Raw genomic sequence first — 23,604 nt, 5'->3', positions numbered from 1 at the left:
CCCGGACAGGCAACTAAACTAACTGCGTGACAAAGCGTAATGTATCACGGTAAAATGAAGGCACTCTAAGTCAATTTTGTGCTTTCAGAGGCATTTATAAATGAAACCCTCGTATTATACTAGTGCAGATCATCGCAATTTGCCTTGACAATATGTAAGTAAGCCGCTTGCGAATAATCGGCAGTTGCTGATGGGTTAGTAGTGCCGGTCACAGAATCGTGTTTTGATGCTTGATTCGTGTAGATTTGCTGAAGATCCGTCCAAACAGCAACTTTCTACATTGAATATTAACCAACATATCGCGATTTGACAAATTCGGTTTATGACGTCATCCACTGCGGTGGTGACACCCTTGGTTTCTTTCACCTTGCTTTCATCCGTCAGGGAAACAGACATTTGCACTGATTACTCGACGTGAAACTCAGATGAAAGCAAGGTTGAAGAAACCAAGGGCGTCACTACCACGGTGGATGACGTCTCAAACCGAATTTTTCAAATCGCGATAATTCGGTTGATTTTGAACGTAGGAAGTTGCTGTTTGGACAGATTTTAATATTTTTCGCTGATTGACAAGAATCAGCATCAAAACATAATTCTAAGACCAGCGCAACTGACCCATTCCCTGCTACACATTCACCAAAAATGACTCAAAAACTCTGTTTTCAAAATTATTCTATCACTGGTAAAAAAAAAACCTCTTGGATCAATGCCGCATTGCATTGACTTAAGAGTGCAGTTTCTTGTCGCCGAATTGAAGAGTCTTGAACTCTTGTTTCAAGCGGATTTTGCATTGAAAGAAGAGTCCAGACTCTTAAATCCGGCGACAAGAAACTGCATTCTTGAACCAAGAGGTTTTTTTTTACCAGTGAAGTTTAAAGTATAATATCATGATTGTGGAGCTTACCTAATATTCCTAGTCTAAAATTAAGGGTAACGACGATGAGGTTGCCGTAGCTTGCCAGAGAACTTCCGTCGTACGGGTTTCCGGAGTTCCACTCGTACGACTCTCCGTGGATGTACACTATGCACGGCAGACCGGTTTCCTCTCCCTCGATTGGGGTATCTGCAACAATTCAAAAATGTAACAATTTTAATTTTTCCGCAAAAGACGGCTAGACCATCATTACCTGAATAAAGTGGGCCCTTGCAAGCAAGAGATACAGCCGACTGAATACACTTTTCAAGGGTAACCCTTCTTTATCTGAAATTAGACTCTCCATGCTGAAAGAAGGAGAGAGCGAATACATTCGCAGAGTTGCCGTGGCTGCAGCCTCGTAGTTCCGATAGAGACCCACCCCTCCCTCCGCGCTCGAAACCGTTTCACCCCTTAAAAATTACGTGACGCTCAGTTCAACCTCCCCGTCTTTTAGCGATTTGTGATACATTTTCGATGAAGAATTGCCACCCCGCGTGGATAATTTTTCATTTTCGATTTTCGAAAAATCGGCGCCAAGCGCTAACGCTGGCGTTACGAATCATTGATTTAAACGACGCTCATAACGCAACCGCGACGCATTGCGCCAAACAGAGCGGTCGGCGTCAAACGCATATAAGCGCCTACAAGCCTGCATGAATACTTCTCGCATCGCACCAAATGCAATGCAAGGGTTATTTGAGATAACTATTCGACCACGGGTGTAGGCATATTGCCACTAGCCGGATTGAAGGCGCGTCACTCTGCGGAGATGACTGGACTCCTTTATCTCGGATTGCAACGTTATGCACCGATGCAAATGTTTTATTTTTGATAGCCGTGTGTGTAATTTTTACACATAGTTTTTCTAAAGAGTTTCCGCGAATTTTCCTAAATGATTTCAAATATATCAAGAGAATTTTGACGCAATATTTTCGATCGTTCTAATCTATTTTTTTTCAAATCAGGAAAAAATGTAACATCATCTGAGTTTCTGAATTTTTGTAGTATTTCCCCTTTAATTATCGTAAAAACTGAGCAAAGAGTGAAGACTACTGATGCGTGGTCCTAGTTTTACGGTGATTTTAACGTCACACGGTGGAGCGAGTCAATCGGAGAGGTCGGACATGACATTTTTGACTAAAACTGTAAATTTCTATGTTTATTTCGTCATATTTTAAACTCCAAGGAAGGCCTCCAGTCGAAAATTTCACGAGAAAAACAATGGAACCACTTTTAGAACTTCAAAATTTTGTTTAAGTGGAGTTATAAGCGTTTTAAGTTTCAAAATTTTGTCTGACCTCTTTTATTGACGCGATCCATTGTGCGTCGCGCGAGCCAGAGAAGGGAATGATGTGGAGTCATCTTCGTAGTGTGACGCGCCTACAATCCTACCAGCAGCAATATGTTTACACCCGCAGTCGAATACTTATCCTTCCTAGAGCGTAACGCATTCTATGAACCTAATTACTCAGCGGATAAAATATTTAGATATCGGATCCCCGAGGCATGCAAATGCAGGGTGGCATGAAATGCAAGAAAAAGATGAAAGATTGGACATTTCCGTGAAATATTTCATAATTTTTCAGGAGGCTAGGGTATGCAACCTGCACTCAAACACAAAAATTAGGAGATAGCCACAATGTTCACATTTTGCGAAACATGAAAAGGAACCGGTATTTTTAAATATATGTCATAAATTTCTGAAATTCCATGAAACATTTCACTGGAAATTTCAAGACTTAATTTTTCGTGAGACTTTGCCACTCTGTGCAAGGGCCTTGCGAATCACAAATTTTTGTGAAATTTTTCGGGGGGTCAAACAGAAAAATTAGGAGAAAGCCACAATTTTTACATTTTGCGAAACATGAAAAGGAACCGGTACTTTTCAATATCCGTCATAAATTTCTGAAATTCCATGAAACATTTCACTGGAAATCTCAAGACTCTATTTTTCGTGAGACTTCGCCACCCTGTGCAAGGGCCTCACGAATCACAAATTTTTGTGAAATTTATCGGGGGGTCATCATCGGTAGGGCTTGGCAACGGCGCGCCGAAATTGGGTCGAAAATCGTTGAGTGGGCCACAAAAGATAAATCACCGGGCGCTATTAACGCCATTTACGCGGCGTATTTTAATTTACACGGGTGCTTAAGTGCTTCATCAGACGGCTTCATCACGACGCCCGATTAATTTCTTCGCGAATTTATTACGAGCCGAGCCTGGCGGCCCCAAGCCCCTGTTTTACATTGCGCCCTCGGCAGACATCCACTTTAATATTTCACCGTGCGGTAATTGCCGCAGCACTCCGGCCTATCCCGCAGTGACCGCCCCCCGCTCCCTTTCTCCCCCTAACCTCTTCCACGGACGATTCCCCGGATTTTCTCGAGAAAATAACGCCCACATTGAATCACCAGACAAGGTAGGAATCTCAGCATTTTGATACATGTTTCTTGACCAGAACTACATGTAGAACATGATTTCGCATCGAAAATTACTGAAATCAACTTCTAAATATAAGCACTGAAAAAAAAACTCCGGCCGTGGGAGCCGCAATTACGGGCTATTTAGACATAACGTCCGTTCCGGGCTCAAAGGCCGAAAATTCCGATTGCTGGAGGCGTAGCTTCGATTGTTCCGGGTTCAGAAGCCGAAGCTACGGCTCCAGCAGCCGGAATTTTCGGCCTTTGAGCCCGGAACGGACGGTATGTCTATATAGACCGTAATTGCGGCTCCCACGGCCGACATTTTTTCTTTCAGTGAGATATTAACGTTTTTAGTTTACATTGGTTACGGGAAGTTTGAATTGTCCGGTCAAGAAACGCAATAATCTACTTGAGTCAAGTCGCGCACCACGACGGTTTTGGCAGTTTTCTCAATTGACCATTATTCCTTTCCCACCACGTGTTTTTAAAGCGCGTAAACAACTTGTAATATCTGAGCTAGAGCGTCAAGATTAAGGTTGCCATAGTTTCATACCAAGAGACCTTTATGGCGACGTTTATTGTGCGATTTGACTCATATAGACCATTGTGTTTTCATGAGCGGAAAGTTTAAATTTACTTGTCAAGAAACATTAATATATTGGTTGAGGGTTATTTTTAGCAATTTTCGTGGCGCGAATCGTATTCTATGTGTAATTTTGGTTAAAAATATGTATCAGAATGCTCAAAATTGCATCTTGTCAAGTGATCCATTGCATATTCTCAGGGCCCTTATAGTTGTCCGTAATGAAACACTCAGCTCCCTTATAGTTGGACCACATTTTGCAATAGGGAACCACAATTTCTGGCTCGTTTTAGAAAGAACATAAATCCCATTGGTTTCCCTATGGAGAAAAGTGATTTTATGGAGGAGCCAAAGATAGTGGTTCCTTATTGCAAAATGTAATCCAATTGTCCATAAGGAAATATTGAATTCCCGAAGGTGAAAGCTTCCACCTGTCGCCAAGAGGCCAGTGGAGGGTCTCTTGTTTCTCTTAGTGAGTCAGTGACGTCAGAATGTGTAGATTTACACAGACTATTTATAAAATAAAGGCAGTGTAATTAGTCGAAAGATAGATGGACTCACTCCCACAGGGGAATTGCTTAATTTATTTTTTTGCTTAACCTATATGAGTCTGGCCTAGATAAGTGCGTATTTGAGCTTAAACAACTCTCATGAGTAAAGCCTTTCTGGAATAAGTAGCAATGCGAGACAAAAATATTCGCTGAGGCATAGTTCATACGAGGGCATAACACTACCACATACACACACCCGCACCCATACAAAGAAAGAGTTCTGCACTCGAACCCAGAACGTCTCGACATATCAATATCACTAACAAGCGTGGAAGTTTCTCCTCAGCCCTGGTTGTAGGTGCTTCGGGAAGTTCGCTAATAGCTCTAAAGCGGCGTAGCGTAGACAGACAGGAAAACTTTCACACTCTTCTGTCACTCGTCCAGGAAGAAAACATGTCTTTGGTGAAAAGTTGGCGCACTATGATGCAATCAGCGTCGCCAAGTTTATGAAGTTCTCAAGATTTGCTTTCCGAATCTTGAATTGAACTTTTTCGTGAGGAACGGCAACTCTTGAAGCGATGCCTTAGCAGGCAGCTCAAAGAGTAGGGTTTTTTATCCGTAAAGTAAAGTATTATGATCATCAATTGTCATAAACCAAATTCAAAGGGAAGGATCAATTTCAAATGTTTCAAGAAACTGAGTGAAGAATACTTCTGAGTTAGACAGTAAATTTAATTTCCTCTGGTTAACAATCCCTTATCGAGAAATAATTTTTGGAGATGGAAAAATGGATTGAACTTTATTTTGGTGCATAGAGATTTATTTCTGAGAATAAAATTTGGAACCTTCCTTGCTCGTTCCAACTTGATGCCACTTAATCCACAAACGAAAAACACTCGAAGATCAGGAACAAGGTCCATTCAGAAATTTTTCCGGAAATCTATAGTTGATCAGATGGACATATCCAATCAAAATCAGTCTAACTGTATTTCATGTTGCCTTACTCTCTCTCATATTTCATAATTTTTTTTCTCCTGAGTTCCAAATTGTTTACAGCTTTTTAACTGTCTGTTTTACCATAATTGTGAAAAATACACTAAAACAATTAACAACTTCAGTGTTGTTAAGTTCTCTGCTTAAAAAAATAAATGATCAGAGAAAATGCAATGTCTCCTGCAGTTTGGCCGATCCCGGTTAAATTTATCAAAACATATATTTTCCTGGATGTATTTTGACGGTGTAAGTCGGCAATCACATAACTCGGTTTGCGACGTCGCAGACTTCCTGTCATACTTTATTTTTTTAAACGGAAAACTACTCCACGGCAAGCTCTGATTTTTCTTCTCTGTGCGAAGAAAATTCTGCAGGAACTTCAAGGAATGATGTCAATTTGTTCTCTTTAAAAAAAAAACAGAGGCGAAATTTTCAAACACCGCGAACAAGATATGTAATTGCGGACTTACGCCGTCGATCTGCATTTTAAACTGTCTCAAAACCAAGTAAATTAAATCCACTTAATCCAAAGTCATCGCTAACATTTTTCTATCCATTACCGACGAAATCAAACCACCGAGGACAGATCCATTAAACCCACGAAAAAAGAACTCGAATGGGGGAAAAATTCCCTCACTCGGCGAACTAGCCGAGAGTCAAACTACCCCTATCGCGTACGCAGACACGCTCCGCTGTTCTCGAAAACCGAGCGAATTCAACTCAATTTAAAACGCTCGGAACTTTTAATTGCTGCTGTTGCTTTCCCGGCGATACGCTGCATTGCTGCGATTCAACTCCTTAATCTACGAGCAGATTTCGCTCAAGATGTTGTGATTTCGGGGAACTTATGCGAATTTCCCCGAACCGATTAAGCGTGCGGGCGCCAACGACGCCCCCGCAAACGGCTACACTGCTCCGCGACCTCGATACCCACTTAAATTGCGCTAAGCAAGAGCGGAACACCGGTGTAATCACGATCAATTTAATCTGAGGGGATGAGGAAAAAAAAGTGAGGGAGTAGTCGGGAGGAAAACTCACCCCCGGGATTCGACTTCGCTGTGCTGGAGGATCGAGTGGGGTAGTTCGAGGCGGGGGCGACGAGGGGGAACGGGAAGCAGTCATGAAAAGAATCTGGAAGTTGATTCTTCAATCCTTCTAATCTGTTTCTCAATGGGGCCGATCGTTTAGGTTTAAATTATGGAATTTTATTTAGAGCTCAAAATGAAGCATTGAGCCAGGGACAATATGGATTGCATTTTGCAAAAAGGAACCAAGAGAATTGCAATGATGCTAAGATTGTGCATTTTCATCCTTTGTAATTAAATTACTGAAACTATGAAAAAATGAAATTTACATGGTAATTTGTGTCTTAAATTTACGGTTTTTAGCGGGTAAAATAGAAACTGTTAATCTGTTTAGTATTTGGTTTTTCTTCCAAGACAAAAGAAGTCGCACAATCTTAGCGACATTGCAATGCTCCTGGTTCTTTTTTGCAAAATGCAATCCATATAGTTTGGAAAACAATGTAAGCAATGTAATCGAAGCAAAAGCTAAAACATAAGGAAATCAACGCTATTTTTTTGTTTAATGATGGCTATAGAGCAAGCTTAACCTGCACCGAAGAAAGTGATGCTGATTTAAGATTCGGGATGTAAAAAAGTGTGAAAGAAGTCACAAAACGCTTAATTAATCGCTACAGCAGTTACTTTAGCAATGTCAAGCTGTAAAACTAACTGCTGTGGAGGTTTATTCAGCGTTTTGTGAGTTTTTGCATTCAGAATGCATCCTAATCAGCATAACTTTATTTTTGGAGTGTTAAGTCTAAAATCAAATGAACTTCGGTAAATTATGACTGATGATGAAAATCAGGATGAGCACTTCGCTATATAGGCAAATTTTTGGAAAAAAAGTTTCGGATTGCTGAGGCACTTACTCAACTCTTCGGTCTTCAAATATCATTAGGCGACTTCCAAAAGTAACTTTTACACCATAGAGGAGATAGCAGAGTAGGGTCTCTAAAATATACTGTTTCTGTCAGTTTGGCATTGCATCGGTCAGAGCGACAGTCTGGTCCTTCGTCAACGGCCATACCACGTTGAAAGCACCGGTTCTCGTCCGATCCCCGAAGTAAAGCAGCGTCGGGCGTAGTTAGTACTTAGATGGGAGACCGCTTGGGAACACTGCGTGCTGTTGACTTTTTAAATTTCGTTAACCGGATAAACCTCTATATTTGCCTCAGCTAAAGGCTCTTAGATTTTTGTAGTGTACGATAAGGTTCTTGATTTATTTTGCGAGGAAAGATCTGTACTTTTAAAGGATGCCTGTCATTCTTAATACGATCAATTTCGTATAATACTGTGCAACACCTCTGCTGTGAAATAGTTGCTTCAGGCGCCACCGCACGGCGGGCGGGTGGCCAGCGCGAAAAGCGCATTGGCGCCTACAAACCTAAGTGGATACTTCAAGCATTGTGCAGTGCGTGAAGTATCCACTTAGGTTTGTAGGCACCAGTGAGCCTCTCGCGCTGGCAGCATGCCGCTCCGCTCTGTTAGGCTTTAAATATTTATACTCGCATAGTCAGCGTCTTTTAACTCATGATTTTGAAATTTTTGCACACTCTGCATTGATTATTCTCATTTAAATTGATAGGAAAAATATGTATCAATTTATCAAAGGAGAATAATAATAGAATGTGTAAAATGCCCTGAAACCGTCGGGCATGTTGTTTAAAAATTTAATTGTTAAATTAGCAATCACGTTTTTGCGTGATATAAGGGTGTTACAGACACTCTAATCAGTTGACTTCATCAGATGTGTGGAACAGACTCATTGCGTTGGTTGCTTGTTTCCAGCTTCTTCTCCTCCTTTTCATTTATCTCTTGCTTCTATTTTCTTGTATTCTTCTAAAGAGCGGAAGGCAACGCGGCCGGAAATTCAGCGCCGTTTTTGCTTCTGCAATAATTATCAACGCTGCAAGCGACGCTTCGTGCGGGGGAGGGGTGCAACTGAGGCACAGCCGCAACGTTTGCGAAAAAAATAATGCACTTGCATTTGCGTCGCGCCCAATCTGATTTGCTCCCGGCCCTGGTTCAACTGTCAACGGCTGCAACGCGACGACAGACCGAATTTTAAAACTACGCCTCTCGCCGCACGACGAGCCGATTTCGACACATCTGCGACCTATACTGCCGTGCAACACAAAAAACACCGTAAACGCCATTTAACATTTTTTGGGAACAATGTATCAGCGCAGAACCACGTGTGTACCTTGGGGCAGTGTTTTTAAAGAATCCTTTCGCAAGCACTATCAAGACTCAACCTGAAAATTTAAGGTGTATGGGTGAAACAGTTTTTATTTTGTGTTAAGTTTCAAAAAACGAGGGAAAATCTTGATGGATTTACGACGTTCTTTCTTAGGACGGCAGTATACGTGCCAAAATTCGAGGACTAGAAACCGCCTCTGTATAAAGGTCCCTGGACAAAATATTGAAATAGGCGACATTCTTGTCCCTGGTCTTTTATTAGCATATAAGTTTGTTCTTTATGTTCTGGCCTAAATATTAAGAAAACACTTTTTTTTAATAATTAACACAAAAAGATTGCCAATATTAATTGTTTTTTATAAAAAAAATTACCGTTTAAATAGAGTGTCAAACTCACGACAGTTACGCATCCCTACACCTACACCATGACCCTAGTTCGCGATGAAACAACTCAAAGAGTAAAATTTTATTCGAGAACTTACGCATCATCAAATATTTGAAAACGTTTCTCCATTGTGAAACAATAAATAGAGGATGAAAAATCGTGATACTTTTTTCCGTGTGGTCACCTCAATCCGAATATTTGGTCGTTTGACAAGGGGATAATTAACACAAAAAAATCGACCAACAACTTGTGTTACTTCGTGTTCTACTTCCCATATGAACACAAGATTTTGATTATAATTGAACGTATTTCTAAGCGCCATATGGTGAGGAAAGTAGAGGGGGGCTTGGATTGGCGGCGGAATCGGACTTCCGGCTTATTCCGCTCTATACTCGCAATGATTTTCCATGGCGCTTAGGTCCGTTTGACAGAACGCGCTATCCGGGATTCTAAATTCCTCAAAAGGAACTCAAATTGGCGCTTAGTTCCGTTTGATAGAAATGCGTCCAATTTTCCTCACTGTGAATGTTTAGAAACGTGTCCCATAATCTGAAATTATATAAAAATTGAAATATTTGAAGGTGCGGTGCTCTTTTTAAGAGTAGAAGCCCACTGAGGACCGCTCCTCATTGCGGAAACAATAATTAAGAGGGAGCTGCTGCGCCGGAAAACACTCACGTTTTATGCTGTCGTCGGGGCCCAGGGGGAGGGGGGAGGGGGCGTTTATGAAAAGAGCCTTCAAAAGGTCTTCATCTCAGCCGGAGGCGCCGAATGAATGAAGTTTGCAGCGTGAATATCAACATTGCAGCCGGAGCTGAAGAGCTGTCATTCTGCGTAACAGTGTTTTTCACCTTTTGTCCGAAAATCTCCTCCCCCCCCCCCGCCTCCTTGGTCCCAGACACTTGCCGCTGCTGCACGCTTGCCCCTCCCCTTTCGTCTCCTTTTTCGCGTCACCATAGATCACTGTCGGCACTGCCATTAATCATAATCCGTGGTTGCCCGAGTGGGCCACCTCTCCCCGAAAAAACCAAATGGAAACATTTCTTGAAAAGTTTTGAAGATGGAAAGGCTTTCCTTTGCTTACTAGTTCCTTCAAAAGTATGATTATAAATTGGATCACATTTAGCAAACGGACCCAGCGCGATTACGGTGTATTTAAAATCGTGCAACTTCCCCCTTACTTTCAAAAATACTTTGCACAGTTATTTTCTTTTAAAATCAAACATTTTTGGTGGGAAGCAGAAATTATTTGCTATTCAGGAGATTTTTTGGTTAATTATAAAAGAGCAACATTTTTACAACACTGCAATCGCGCAGGTTCCTTTTTGCTGAATGCAGCAATTGAATTGTAGCTAAATATGCAGATACACAAAAATTTGATCGTAATTTTGATTAAGTAATTTTTTTGAGTCGATAGTGAAACTCCTAAACCACATTTCGGTTTGTGACATTGCAGACTTATACATTCGTATTTTATTTTTTTAATGGGGAAGTATTCAACGTCAATTCTTGAAAACTTCCGTGATTTTTCTCCTGTGTGTGCGAAATATTCGGAGAAAAGGTCAGGGAACGATGTTGATTTGTTTTTCTTTAAAGAAACAAGGCAGTAGCAGATATTTTTAAACACAATGGATATGGAGAGAGATTTAAACGAGATGCGTAGTCTGGAAGGTTCATCGTTGATATTCAAACAAAATTATCACGAAAAGTCACTTGCTCCAGTTACAAATGGACGTATTTCTATCAAACAGAACAATGACATCAGCTCTGAGACCCATAAGAATACACGCATAACAGGGCTCACGTCATAATGCACACAGTTCTGTTTGATAGAAATACGTCCAAATATGTTAAACAATTGGATTTTATGGAAAGATTATAGCAAAGAGTGAAGAAAGTCCTTTCAAGTATTTAAATTCAATATCACCAAAGACACCGTCCTTCGACATTAACGGAGGATGACGTCATCTACCGCGATGGTGTATACTCAGGTTCTTTCGTCTTTCCCTCTTAAATTCATCAGCTATATCGACGGTGAAAGTCGCAATCACATAACTCGGTTTGCGACGTCGCAGACTTCCTGTCATACTTTATTTTTTAAATAGAAAACTACTCAACGGCAATTCTTTAAAACTGTCATGATTTTTCTTCTCAATGCGAAGAAAATTCTGCAAAAACTTCAAGAAATAATATCAATTTGTTCTCCTTTAAAAAAATGACGTAGAGGCGGAGATTTTCAGACACCGCAAACGAGTTATGTGATTGCCGACTTGCACCGTCGATATAGTAGTTTTGAGCGATTCATAAAGGTTTTTTCTCCATTAAAGTTCAATTTTGCTCTGAATTTTGTAATTTTCCCTATTTATTTCATTATTAAAAATGGATTTATTCACTTTATGAACTTAACAGTCCCTTTAGGGATAGATAAAATTCTGACAAAAATCAATATTATACTATAATTAAAAAATATACATGCTAGATTTATCTTGCCGTACTTGAACTGCAACTCTTAAATCATTAGTTGGACGTATTCATATCAAACGAAACTATGTGCATTAAGACATGAGCCCTGAGACCCATAAAAATTTGTGCATAACAGGGCTCACGTCATAATGCACATAGTTCCGTTTGATAGAAATACGTCCACTTGATGGGAGAAAACGAATGGCACTCTCGGACTCAGTGCTAAAAACCGAAAACAAACAAACAACTGACATCGTGCATAATTTTTGTGGAATTAACGAAACTGTAAAAGTGGCACTCGACACAAGGGTCGATAATATCAAAGACAGTGTTTGAACAATATATTCTTGAATATTGAAAGGAGGAAATCCACGTTCATACGGATAATACGTACTGCAGTAAACAAGAGGGAAGTCAAAACGCCTTCAAACATTCGTGTATGCATTACGGGCATCCCAGGATCACGAATAGTTGCATCAACCCATCAAGGCGTTTCGTATGCTGCGTCTCTCGCGCGTCGCACTCAACGTTTGTGAATACGAAGTTGAAACTTGAAAGTGATTTGTTCTAATTCTGTGCTGTTTGTTGAGAAAGCATTAAATTTGTCTTTTCCTCCTCTTTTTCAAGTATCAGTTTTAATTATACACTAAGCAGTGGATGAAATCACTGGTATTTTTAACATTGTTTTTTGCGATGAAATTCAGAAGTCGAGACTGACTCGAGGCAATGCCGTTTTAAGGAAAAATAATGCACTTGCAAAACCACAAAACATTGTTACATGCAATCCTGTTTTCAATAGAGCTCTTTTTTTAAAATCAAGTTAGCTGAAATAATACTTAATAGATGAAACGTTGCGACTATTTGTTCCCCTCAATACGCCCGCTATGCATTCTTTACGAGTTTATAGACTTGAGTGCTATTTTCAAATCCAGTAGAGGAGTGTGAGGTTGTAAAAAGAAGGGAAAGGACTGGGAAAAGTTAATTTTCCATTACTCTTTTTTCCCCGACGTAATGGAACTTAACAAAGACGGGTTTCTTCTCTTGTACAAGGATAATGGAATGTACCACGTGATCCATCATGGTAAAAAAACTAAGGGTAAAAGTAAAGCATCGCCGAATATAATGAAGATACAAGCATCGAAAGCTAATACAGCCACCTTCAGTGGTTAGTAAAACTTACCTATTGCCGAATTTTGAAACGAACCTGTAAGTTTTACTAATACAATCGTAAAACTGTTCAAATTACGTAAAATAAAACGTTTTCGGTGTCATTTTAAGTGAAATTTACGGGGGGCTATGATTAAATAATCGAATTCATTGTAAAATAGTGTTAAAAACAACTATAAAAACCTAAATCAGTTTCATGAAGACCTCTTCACGTACACTTTTTCGGACAAAGTATCTAAACGAAGTATCTTATTCGTATAGACATATTCAAAAAAATTAATAAGGAATACCGCTAATCTGTTCTCAGTTTGTAAAAAATCCAGCAGATATTAATCATGGAGGAATTACCGATTATTTTTTGTAATTACAGTTATTTAATCGAGTAAGTCTATAAAAGACCAATGATCCAAACGGTTCATAGATTTCAATAACTTCTTCTAGAGTTTTTGGAAATATTGACCGAGAACATTTGTGCGTTATTAGAGGAGTAAATAAAATCTCTAGAGACCACAGACAAAGGCGAATCCAGCAATTCGGCAACACCGAATTTCCTCCATTTAAACATATGTTAAATGATCGATTTTTTCCGTGCACCTGGCCCCTTTCAGAATCGATACATTTCCATCTTTTTAATTGGGGAATAAACAATGTTGCCAATTTTTTGGATCCGCTAATGACCACAGAAACCTATAGAGGACCTCTGTGAGAGCAGTTTCCTATCTTTAACTTGGAGGAGAGCCTGCATATCTGCATTCGTAAAGACAGAGCTCGAATTCTAAGGGCACCCAGATGAGATCCGAAATTCTCGCAGCATTGATCGGTTCTCTCGTTTTCCCGAGCGGGGTACGAAAAGTTCGTAACCCCCCGTCCCCCGTTGGAGGTACCAGCGACTAGTGCCGGGTGGGTATCTATTCGATGAGTCATTAGTGGCGTAACTGCGGTGAGGACGTTCCTGCGACCCGCCGGCAGAGGGCGCGCGGGCTGCGGAGAGTGCGCCAAGTTTGAGTAATTCGCCATTCCGTAGGATTTATGTGTCCGATACTGTTTTGGCTCGCACGAGCTCGCATTGTTGCCGCTTTTAATCAAATTATCAGACCGATGTCACGAGGATGTATCGATTTTTCAATGGGTATCGATTAATCACACTGCAGAGAGAAAAACGTCCATGTTACGAAAGAGAGCAGTAAGTGAACTTCTATAAGAGCCAAGGCTAGCATATGCTTTTATGTGTCTCGAAGCTCACCCCAGAATGCAGTAACGACTCTTTATGGTAACACGGTAGAATGAAAACCCTTTACTAATATCTTAAAAATGGAGGAAGCGATCTGCAAATTATACAGTCAGTAAAAAATTGTCTGCCATTCCAGAATGAAAAGAAAACTGAATTTTTTCCTGATTACAAGGAGATTTAGCTAAAATTCCGATAAGAATTGCGCAGCCGAATTCTCGAAGAAAATTTGAATTGCCGGGGTCATTTTGCAATATTGAAATTTAATTACGCTCCTGAGTTTATCCGCAATCGCACGCTGAATGTGGGAGCTGAATGTGGCTTGAATGTGGAAAACATCGGCCCGATACCTGAATTTTGCTCATGACGCGCAAAATTCAGCAACGATTCTCAGCAACCATCGGACTAATGTTGAATTTGTCTGAACTATTCGAGTAGATTTGATACAAATCTGGATGAAAATAACTCGAATTTGCGGAATTTCAGCCGTTGGGCGATGACTGTTGACTTCCACATTCAGCTGCTAAATTCAGCGTGTGATCGCGGCATTTAAGAAACGAGCAGTGTTCATCTATACTTCCTCGTTGGCTGCTGTGTCACGTGTTGAACTACTTTTTCAGCAAAAACAACTGTGACTAGAAATGTGTCAGACACGTTTACTCCTAAACTCAACAGCCAAGAATAAGATACGATAACTGTTGCTGTTTAACTTATTTCAAAGAAGAAATATTAGGTCCTCAAAAGTAAGAGCTCCCTTCTGTCACCAAAAGCCTGATGTCTTTAGTTCTGTTCCATTGCTACCATTGAAAACAATTACGTCAATGCTCCGATGAAAGATTTAATCGATGTATGTTAACGAAGATTACTTCCCGACTCTCATATAGACATTCTTGACAAACATAATTAAGAACAACCGATTCATTTTCATCAAATTCATTTCATGCAGCTCGTTTCCCGCATATAATTTTCAAAGATGATATGGATTGCATTTTGCAAAAAGAAACCAAGAGCATTCCGATTTCGCTAAGATTGTGCAACTTTGTTTGCCTTGCAAATATCAAAGATTATCTATACACATTGTATCTGTACTCCCAATAAACTATAACTTCAAGCCGAAAATTACCTTTGTAAATTTAATTTTTTTGCACGATTTCAGTAATTTTATCGAAAGAATGTAAGTTACACAATCTTAGCAACATTGGAATGCTCTTGGTTCCTTGTTGCAAAATCAAATCCATATTTCGATGATTACAACTGTAATTTTCGTTGCAGCCCGAGTCACCAAAATCCTGATTACTCCAACTTTCAGTGCACAAGTAGTCTAATTGTAAGTCTAGTAGAGTGGAATTTCTCCGCACGAAGACTGCGCAACAAGGTTTGGGGCTCATAAAAACCCTCAAAGCCATTATTCAAGGAGAGACGCATTCCACGTTTTTGCGCTTATCCAACGCGGTGCAGCGCACCGCAGTTTGACACGTCGATAAATTGGAGCGACGATGTGCCCTCACCTGACGAAAACACTGCGAGCGGTACGCCATTTTAAGGGAGGAAATGGGATCTAGCAACAATGCACTTCTAATTAAAGATACCATAAAGATAATAGTAATATGCATTCCATTAGTTTGAAATCATTACGGACTAATACAAAATATGTCGCCATCAGACTTGAATACTGCCGTGCTAAGGAAGAACGCCGTATATGAGCATTCGAGAGTTGCAAAAGTTTCTTCAATAAAATGTTTATTTTTGAGGAAAGTTATGAATATTTTTCCTTGAAATTTTCAGGAGCCATAGGTGAAATTGCGAGCAAAATTATCTAAAAAAAATTGAGGGAAAATATTTATAAGTTTACCCGGGAATCTGTGTTTTATCAAAAGAAATTTGGCGATGCCTAAAGGTTCATACTTCGTTTTTCCTTAGCAAGGTAGAATATGTAGGCGGTTCCCGATATTTGGACTGCATTTTGCTAGTACCACTACTCCTGGCTCATCCATAAAAACACCTGTCTCCACGAGGAAACTAATCCACACATACACAGTCCACATCACAGTTCCATCATCAGAGTTTCTTTCTGCTCGCCAAACATAGTACGGCCACCAGTCGGTGTGGAACCCATACTAGCGCCTGCAAGACTGCAGAAATACTTCACGCATTGCGCCAAACACAGTGCAGTCGCCGGTCGGCGCGTAGTGCCTACAAGACTGCAGGAATACTTCACGCATTACGCATTCACCACAGTAAACGCGCCTTAACCGCCCAGCTCACGCTCAAATCGGGGCTCTCAAACTGACACTAATTCTTCAATTTATTTGCCATATCTGCACGAAATTCCTTGAAAATCTCAAGATCTGATTTGTGACGTGTCCCACACACATCGGTTGTCTTCAAAGATCGTCAGCCTTACGATTAAGCAAGGCAACAGTCAACAGTTCCATCGATGAACCTCTTTGAAGTCCCTAACTTGTGCGTGGACTGGATGCATTAAGGTCTCAATACACGATCAAATTCTCGAACCAATTACCATAAAAGGACACATCAGTCAAAAAATCGTTTAATTTTAGAATGAAGACAGGACAGAAATGTTTCGTGCGGCGGGGAATGATGAGTGATGGCACTCCATTCTGATCAAAATTTGACAGCCCGTCCAAATTTGATCAAAGAAGACTGTTGCATGGTGACCATCGGTCATCAACTGATCTATTCTAAGTAGAAATGGTTTGGAATTTGATCGTTTATTGAGATCTTTAGGCGAATTAAATTTCAACTTTTGCTCAAAAAGTTGCTCATCAATCATCATAGGGCGAAAAGAAACGTTGAGCTCCGAACTTCCCTGCCTCATCCAATTACATTACTTGATTGTTAGTGCTAAGTCTCTAAAATATGTTTTCTCTGATCCGGTGGTCTTATGAAAGTGCTAATTATGCGGTCATGAGGTGGAACAGTTGAATGTATATATACCAAAAGGAACTATGTACATAGGGTTTGCGTGGAACATAGTTCCTTTTAGCATGAATGCGTCCAGTTGAGCCTCATGTATATTATGAGCGTTCGCCAAGTTAAATGGTCCGTTCGGAGGAGGAAGAGAGAGGACGCTCTTGGTGCTTAAAATAAGGACCGGGTCTGATCAGAGATAAGTCTCTTGGCCTTGCTCCACCTGATGAATCCTAGGATAACCTCGAGAAGTAAATTAGCTACATAATTGGGAGCTTGCAGACCTGTTGAGCTTTCCTAGCCGAAAAAACCAAGCTTCGTATTCAGCATCAGCTTTTCAGGCTTTGACCGAAAAAATCCAGTGGTCATAAACCGTAACTTTGCCTAATTAGATTGCATTGTTTGGATCGTTAGTGAAATGTCTCTAAGAGACACCGAGAAAAAAACTTCGGTCATGCGAACCGAATGTACGGTGTTCAATGTCGGCGGTTCTTCGGTCCATGTAACCGCTCTCTTATGGTTCTGGGACCGGTATCCTCGGTTCATACAACCAAACTTTCAAATCAAACAGAATAAATAACGAAAATGCTCGGTTGCATGAACCGAGATTACAGGTCCCAAAAATGAGAGAACGGTCGTATAAACCGAACAATACGGCCCTTATTAAACACCGCACGTTCGGCTCATACGATCGAACTTTTTTGTTTCTGCTCGTCATGTGAATCCTATAATGTTCCTTGCCATCAAATTTAATAAATATTTTTATGAAATCAGCCAAAACAAAAATCACCCAGGAACGGCGAAAGCCCATCAAAAATCCACGTTCATTTATTCATGTATTTATGCAAATTTTTATTGATTTTTCCCGTTCATATTTCCATGTGTATTTGTATGTTTAAGTTTCGGAAGTTTGAACTTTCAACGGTTTACTCCACACAATTCAAATCTACGGTTTGCTGAACAACGGGTATCCACGAAACGAGTGCTACGATGTAAAACTCAATCGAGAGTCAACTTCTTCCCCTCCAATTGGACGTACTTCTGTCAAACGGAACTATGTGCATTATGACGTAAGCCCTGTTATGCATACATTATTATGGGTCTCAAGGCTCATGTCTTAATGCACATAGTTTTGTTTGGCAGAAATACGTCCAATTCTACCCATGCGATGCACAGCGAGCATTGTTGCAAGATTATGCGGAAAATACATGGCGAACCCCTATGAAATCCACATTTCATGACACAACTCGACGACCTCAAGACCAAAGCTCAACATGGCGGGAAAGTCTGAGCCGATCTAGTTGCCGAAGCGATCCCACACTCTTCTCGGAACTCCGGGGTCGAGAACAGCGGGAACACAAACAATAACTTTTAACAAGAGCAACTTCGTCATTGTGGAGATTCACGGTGGTAAATTCAGACTAAATAATAAATAGCGATGCGGAGGAGACTACCAGATTAGTTTGCTTGGCGAGGCCAGACAATCGAGGAACAAAGAGCAATAACAAGATTCAGTTACGCGTGCAAAATACCGCGAATAATATTTGCGGAAAAGGAAAGGTACGACCCGCTCGTCCCGGGATTCAGACACGTAAGTGCGTGACTAAGGTAACGCAGGAGGGCACAAAGTGTTCTATTACTCCTTCGCATTGAGCAAGAATGACGTCTGCGCATTCCAATGCTGCCAGATTACTTCCAGATAAAATATTCACGCTTTAGAAAAGTAATGGCTATTTTGATACTGGATTATGAGGGAGTGTCAGCTCCCTGAGGGCTCTGGGAGAATACGGGACTTCGACGGCTGGGTGTCACAGAGCACTGGAAAAAAAACACATTGGATCTAGAGTCTAGACTCTTGAAAACGTTGACAAGAAAAAATACTAGTAGTTATTATATGGCGGCGAAGACCGGACATAGGCAGAATTTGACCTTGAAAAGTTCATTGACCCCTAGCGTAAAGTTGACCTTGTAGTATTCATTCATAAAGTTCATTCATAGAGTTCATTCATAAGATCATTTGATAATAGGTCGCGTTTTCCCGCCAAAAAATTCACTACTAGAAAAAAATGAAATTAATTAATTACGATGCAATGTTGCTAATTGGCAGTTTGAAGTGAAGAATATCCAAATTCCGCTTATTACGAACATAAATACTAGAATAGTGGAAATAAAAGAACTGATGGAAAGAATCGAGTCCCACAATGGAGAGTTTGAATTATTGGTAATGGTGTCGTCAGCGAGAACGAGTAAAAAAATGTGATTGTTGTTAGACGGTGAACAGTTGCAATTAGATTCTGAAGTAATGTTGGTGGAGTTGTTTTTCGATTCGATGCATATAAATTTAATATGATCGATAGATCGATTAATAAGTTGAAAATAACGGTTAAGTTCTAGGTTTGCACGGCATTCTTCGATTTTGGTAAGGTTGAGATTGAGACAAGCATCTGTGTAATTGGATGCTAAAAGAATACGGGTAATATTTTGCAGTGCGGCAAGACCTGTTTTTTCGCGGGTGTCATTGTGGCAGTAAGCGACCCGTAAGGCGGCGTGCAATTCGTCGGTATCGCAAAAGATGAAAGGGAGACATGCGATGTAGGTGGCATAAATTAGAGAATAGCATTTGCATTTATCCAAGACGGAGTTGCGAACCCCAACCATTTGACGTATAATTTATGTCCCTGTTTTTTTATGACGCGCTCGATGAGGAAATCTTTTGTGAGATTTGTTTTTTGCAATTCGGATGCATAAAAGCCACCGAGAACTGGTGTGTTGGATAGGTCGTTTAATAAATAAACGCGGGGTATTGTTTTGAGGATTTTGGTGATGTAGAAGACTTCTGCACTCCAGTTAGCGTGGTAAGATTTCTCAAAAATGCCCTTGTATTTAGAGATGCGCACTGAGTCACCTACACGCAGCGAAGTTTTGGAATTTCTTATATAGGATTTTTTGTTCAACAAGCGGAGAAGACGTTTCTCGTGTTTGATGGTGACGTCCGAGGGTTTCATTTTTATAGAGGAGTGAACTTTATTGTTATATTCGTTGACAAGATTTTGTAAATGGTTGACCCAATTAAAATTACCCTGCAACTGAAAATTTTTGAACATGCGAGATTTGAGAGTTCGGATCCAGCGTTCGACAATTGATGCTTTTTTGTGACTGAAAGTACTGTAATGGTTAATATTATGTTGTTTCATGAGTTTTTGGAAGGGAGCGTTATAGAATTCAGAGCCGTCATCGCTCTGTACGTTTTTAATTTTTTCGCGGCATCTTTTTAAAATACGTTCCATAGCAGACGTCACAGTGGGACCTTTTTTATTTGGGATGGGTTCGGCGTAGCCAAATTTACTCGTACAGTTCAGGGCAACTAAAATATATTTCATTCCTTTATTATTTTTGCTCAGAGATTGGACATCGATCAGATCAATTTGCATTAAATCGTCAAGCCCGCGTAACTCTACGTGTCGTCGGGGGAAATTTTTCCTAGCGGGTCGATACAATTCCTCGACAATTTTAGTTTTAATAGAAGGCATGTTTTTTTTTTTTATTCGTAAAGTTTTTCCGACCAAACTTTCGCTTTCATCAACTCTTCGCGAGAGTACTCTGTCCTTTTTAAATGAGTCGCTTCGAGTGCCGACCTCCAATTTCGACCTATCGAACCGTCAATGCTGTTGAAATGATCAGCTAGTTGTTTTTTAGTTTTTTTCGATCTGGGTACAACCTCGTAGATTTCCTTACGCAATTGCATGGCTAAATCACACATTTCATGCGTCAAGGACATTGTCAAATGTTTTAGGATATTTTCCAGATGACCCCACGGCACGGCAGAATCTGCGCTAACGGGTAAAGCTAAATTGTCTATGGGTAAGTTTTTAGCATCGAAAACGGTCGATTGCGTCACTTTTTTCGATTTAGGGTCCTCAAGAGTGGCGGCAGCCTTGGAAAGACAAAATTCAGCGATATGATCGAGATTGACAGCGTCTTGTGCGTTTTCCGGAGGTCCAACGTTTGCAATACTCCTGGATTTACAGTCGAAACAATCTGTGGTTTCGTCCAGGAAAGGAACAGTATTTTCTAGGAAAGATTTACACACAACATCGTTAGGCGAAACCGGTGGTGCTACGTTGCCAATTCTACGATTATTTACCGACAGACCATCCGCCTCTAGACTGATTCGAGAGTCGAGAGAGGAGATTACAAACGATTTATTTGCAACATCACTTGTTTCAGTAGGAGTGGCAACATTGCATAATTTTTTACCGCGTAAATCGAAATTCCCATCACTAGTCAAATTGAAACCGATCCCCCGGGGACCTTGTTTCGGAGTTTTTTTACTGCGACTTCTCCCGAAAATATCGATCGACATGATAGGAGAGCGAAAATAAAAAAAGGACAAGCCTCGCGTATTTATAGGTGGACAAAAATTAAATTAATGAATCGTGCCGTTCTCGCGAAGTTCCTCTAGAATACTGGAAATTTCAGGATCCAAACCTGAATTCCCTGCTTTTTTGGCAGCGATCAGCACTTCTAACCTCGAAATCAATTCATTCACGTCATTCCAGTAAATATAATTGTAATTTTTTGTATTGTCTCTGATGAAACCTTTTCCTGTCACACGTTTCGTGCTCGGGAATAATTTACCGATAAATCGTGTATATTTGTCCATGCGTGTGGAACGCAATCGACCCGTGTCTTCAAAACCGACCCTATGTACATTACTAATTTGTAAAATTTTCTTATAGTTTTCCATATCGACATGGGTAATGATCGAAGGAGAAGGATTTTTCAAGAAAAGTAATTCGTAGAGGCCCGGAGTACCTTGGAAAACGGAACTGTTCACGTGAATATTATCGTTAATTTCAAAATCCACTACGGCCGAACCGAGCTTTAGAACACCGTCGGGATGAAAAGTGATACCGTACGTGGAATCATGCAAATCCTTGTTAGCAGTTACGGACCCAATGTATCTCGTCGCGAGGGGACCGTACACTTCCTTAATACTATTGAAAGATTCTCTTATTTCAGGATTGTGGATGTATTCTGTAGGATCGTCCATTGCAAAACTCGGATAAAAAGAGCCACGTTTAGGAGTTTCCATCGTTGACGACGCGCCGCTTGTTCGTCTAAGCGAAGTAACAGGTGTTTCATGATTGAAAATAGGATGATCCGAAAGATTCGGCCATTCTTCCTCGTACGCCGCGTCGTCAACTATGAATTCCGGTTCGGGTTTTTCTACTTTAGGTTTTACATTAATCTTATCATTAGACAAATTATTCGAGGCTAGTTTTTCGAGAGGTTCGACAAGCGGTTTGAAAGCCCGCGAAGTTTCGATGTCAAAATCAACTTGACCTCTCTTCAAGGCTAGAGCCTTTTGTTTTATGGCTCTTCTGGCGAGAGCCACCTCTCGTTTCAAACGAATTTTCGACTGACGAGACATTTGTGACAAAATTATGAAATCCCTCCCTGAGAAAACCTTTATTTATAGGAAAAAATTTAGCAATTACCATGAAACCGAACGGTTTAGTCCAAATTTCTCTGGCTAAACTTAAGAAGCGAGCGAAAGTGACGTCACCAGCAATGTGATCTTTGTAGATATGATGTAAGTTTTGAATGTCTTGCTTCAGAACGATTAAGAAATTTACATTGTCTCTGATTAAATGTTTCGGAACTTTGGCGTAACTTTGCACGAGAAGAATAACGTCTATGTGTTGATGACGTCCCTGGGCGAAAAGTTCGGAGATAAAATTGAGAGAATTAGATTCCGTTTGACAATCGTCAAAAATAACAACGGAGTGCGGTTTAATTGGTATGCGCGAAACGCAAGGGAAAAAGTTAACGCTAATCTCTTTGATGCTGCTTAAAACCTGGAACAATCGATGGTACTTAGGTTGATTGATCGAAGGGGAAAATAAATAAATATTAAGAAATTTTAAACCGTTAGCATCCTCAAGCAACCTGGTGAGTATGGTTGTTTTACCTCCTCCACTTACGCCACAAATAATTGACCGTACTCCGTTGGCCGGGAATAATTCTCCATGTTTGGAAATTGTCGTTGTTTCTTCGACGACGGGTAGAACGGTAAGTTTTTTTTTGAAGGGGCGAAAATGGAATCTTGAATCGTGAGCTTGCATACTGATTTTCAACGTAGGAAAGCCGAGAGCAAAAAGACCACCAAACTTTTATACCCAAAAATTTTGATCTCTTCAGTTATCAGTGTTTTCTAGTTACGGAGATCTACGTGCGAAAGTTACGCTTGTGCGTGTGAGCTCTCCACTACCCGTTCTTCCATCAACATAAGGCGGGTAAAATGTATTTTTGAAGAAGAAGAAGAAAAAAAATACCCATACCAAAAGAAAATTATATGTAATGTGAAATATATTACCTTATTGTGGTTATTGATCCAGTCAGATGGCGGGGAGTTATATGATTTAAAGACGGAAATTTAAAAAAAAAACAAGAAAAAAAAGAAAAAAATTTAAAAAACACAAGTGGACACTGCGATCATAATCTTTCTTAGATTATTTCATTTTTTTAACGGTGTCAGCAAACAAGCGAAGAACGACCGGGTTGAATGTCTTTTTGCCATGCAATCAGGCGCAACTCGATAAATCCTACGGTGCAGCACTCGCACGAGTCGGTTACGTCGACTGCTAATCCCGGAAAATACTCTGACAAAGGACAGCATTTAAAATGTCCCTGTTGTTCGCCACAAGAGATTAATTTTTCCAATTTTGTTGACCATTTTTGTAGTGTATTCAAATCAC

General features: G+C 40.3%; 1 protein-coding gene and 1 non-coding gene across 2 annotated transcripts in view; one reads left to right on the top strand and one right to left on the bottom strand.

The window, feature by feature from the left end:
- Window positions 1–22,277, bottom strand: part of LOC140224380 (uncharacterized) — a 159,715-nt gene extending 137,438 nt beyond the window's left edge. The window contains exons 1-2 of the mRNA XM_072299058.1: window positions 21,659–22,277; window positions 905–1,063 (exon numbers count right to left, since the gene is read on the bottom strand). Coding sequence (XP_072155159.1) covers window positions 905–1,063; window positions 21,659–22,277 — 778 coding nt within the window. The remainder of the gene's footprint in view (window positions 1–904; window positions 1,064–21,658) is intronic.
- LOC140224565 (5S ribosomal RNA) lies at window positions 7,484–7,602 on the top strand. The gene has a single exon (XR_011899846.1). It is a non-coding gene; the product is annotated as a 5S ribosomal RNA (ribosomal RNA).
- Window positions 22,278–23,604: the final 1,327 nt, after the last annotated feature.

This window comes from Bemisia tabaci, chromosome 4 (genome assembly GCF_918797505.1).
Source record: "Bemisia tabaci chromosome 4, PGI_BMITA_v3".
NCBI classification, from domain to species: domain Eukaryota; kingdom Metazoa; phylum Arthropoda; class Insecta; order Hemiptera; family Aleyrodidae; genus Bemisia; species Bemisia tabaci.
Note: the sequence above shows the minus strand (reverse complement) of the source record. Positions and strands in the feature narration are given on the sequence as shown.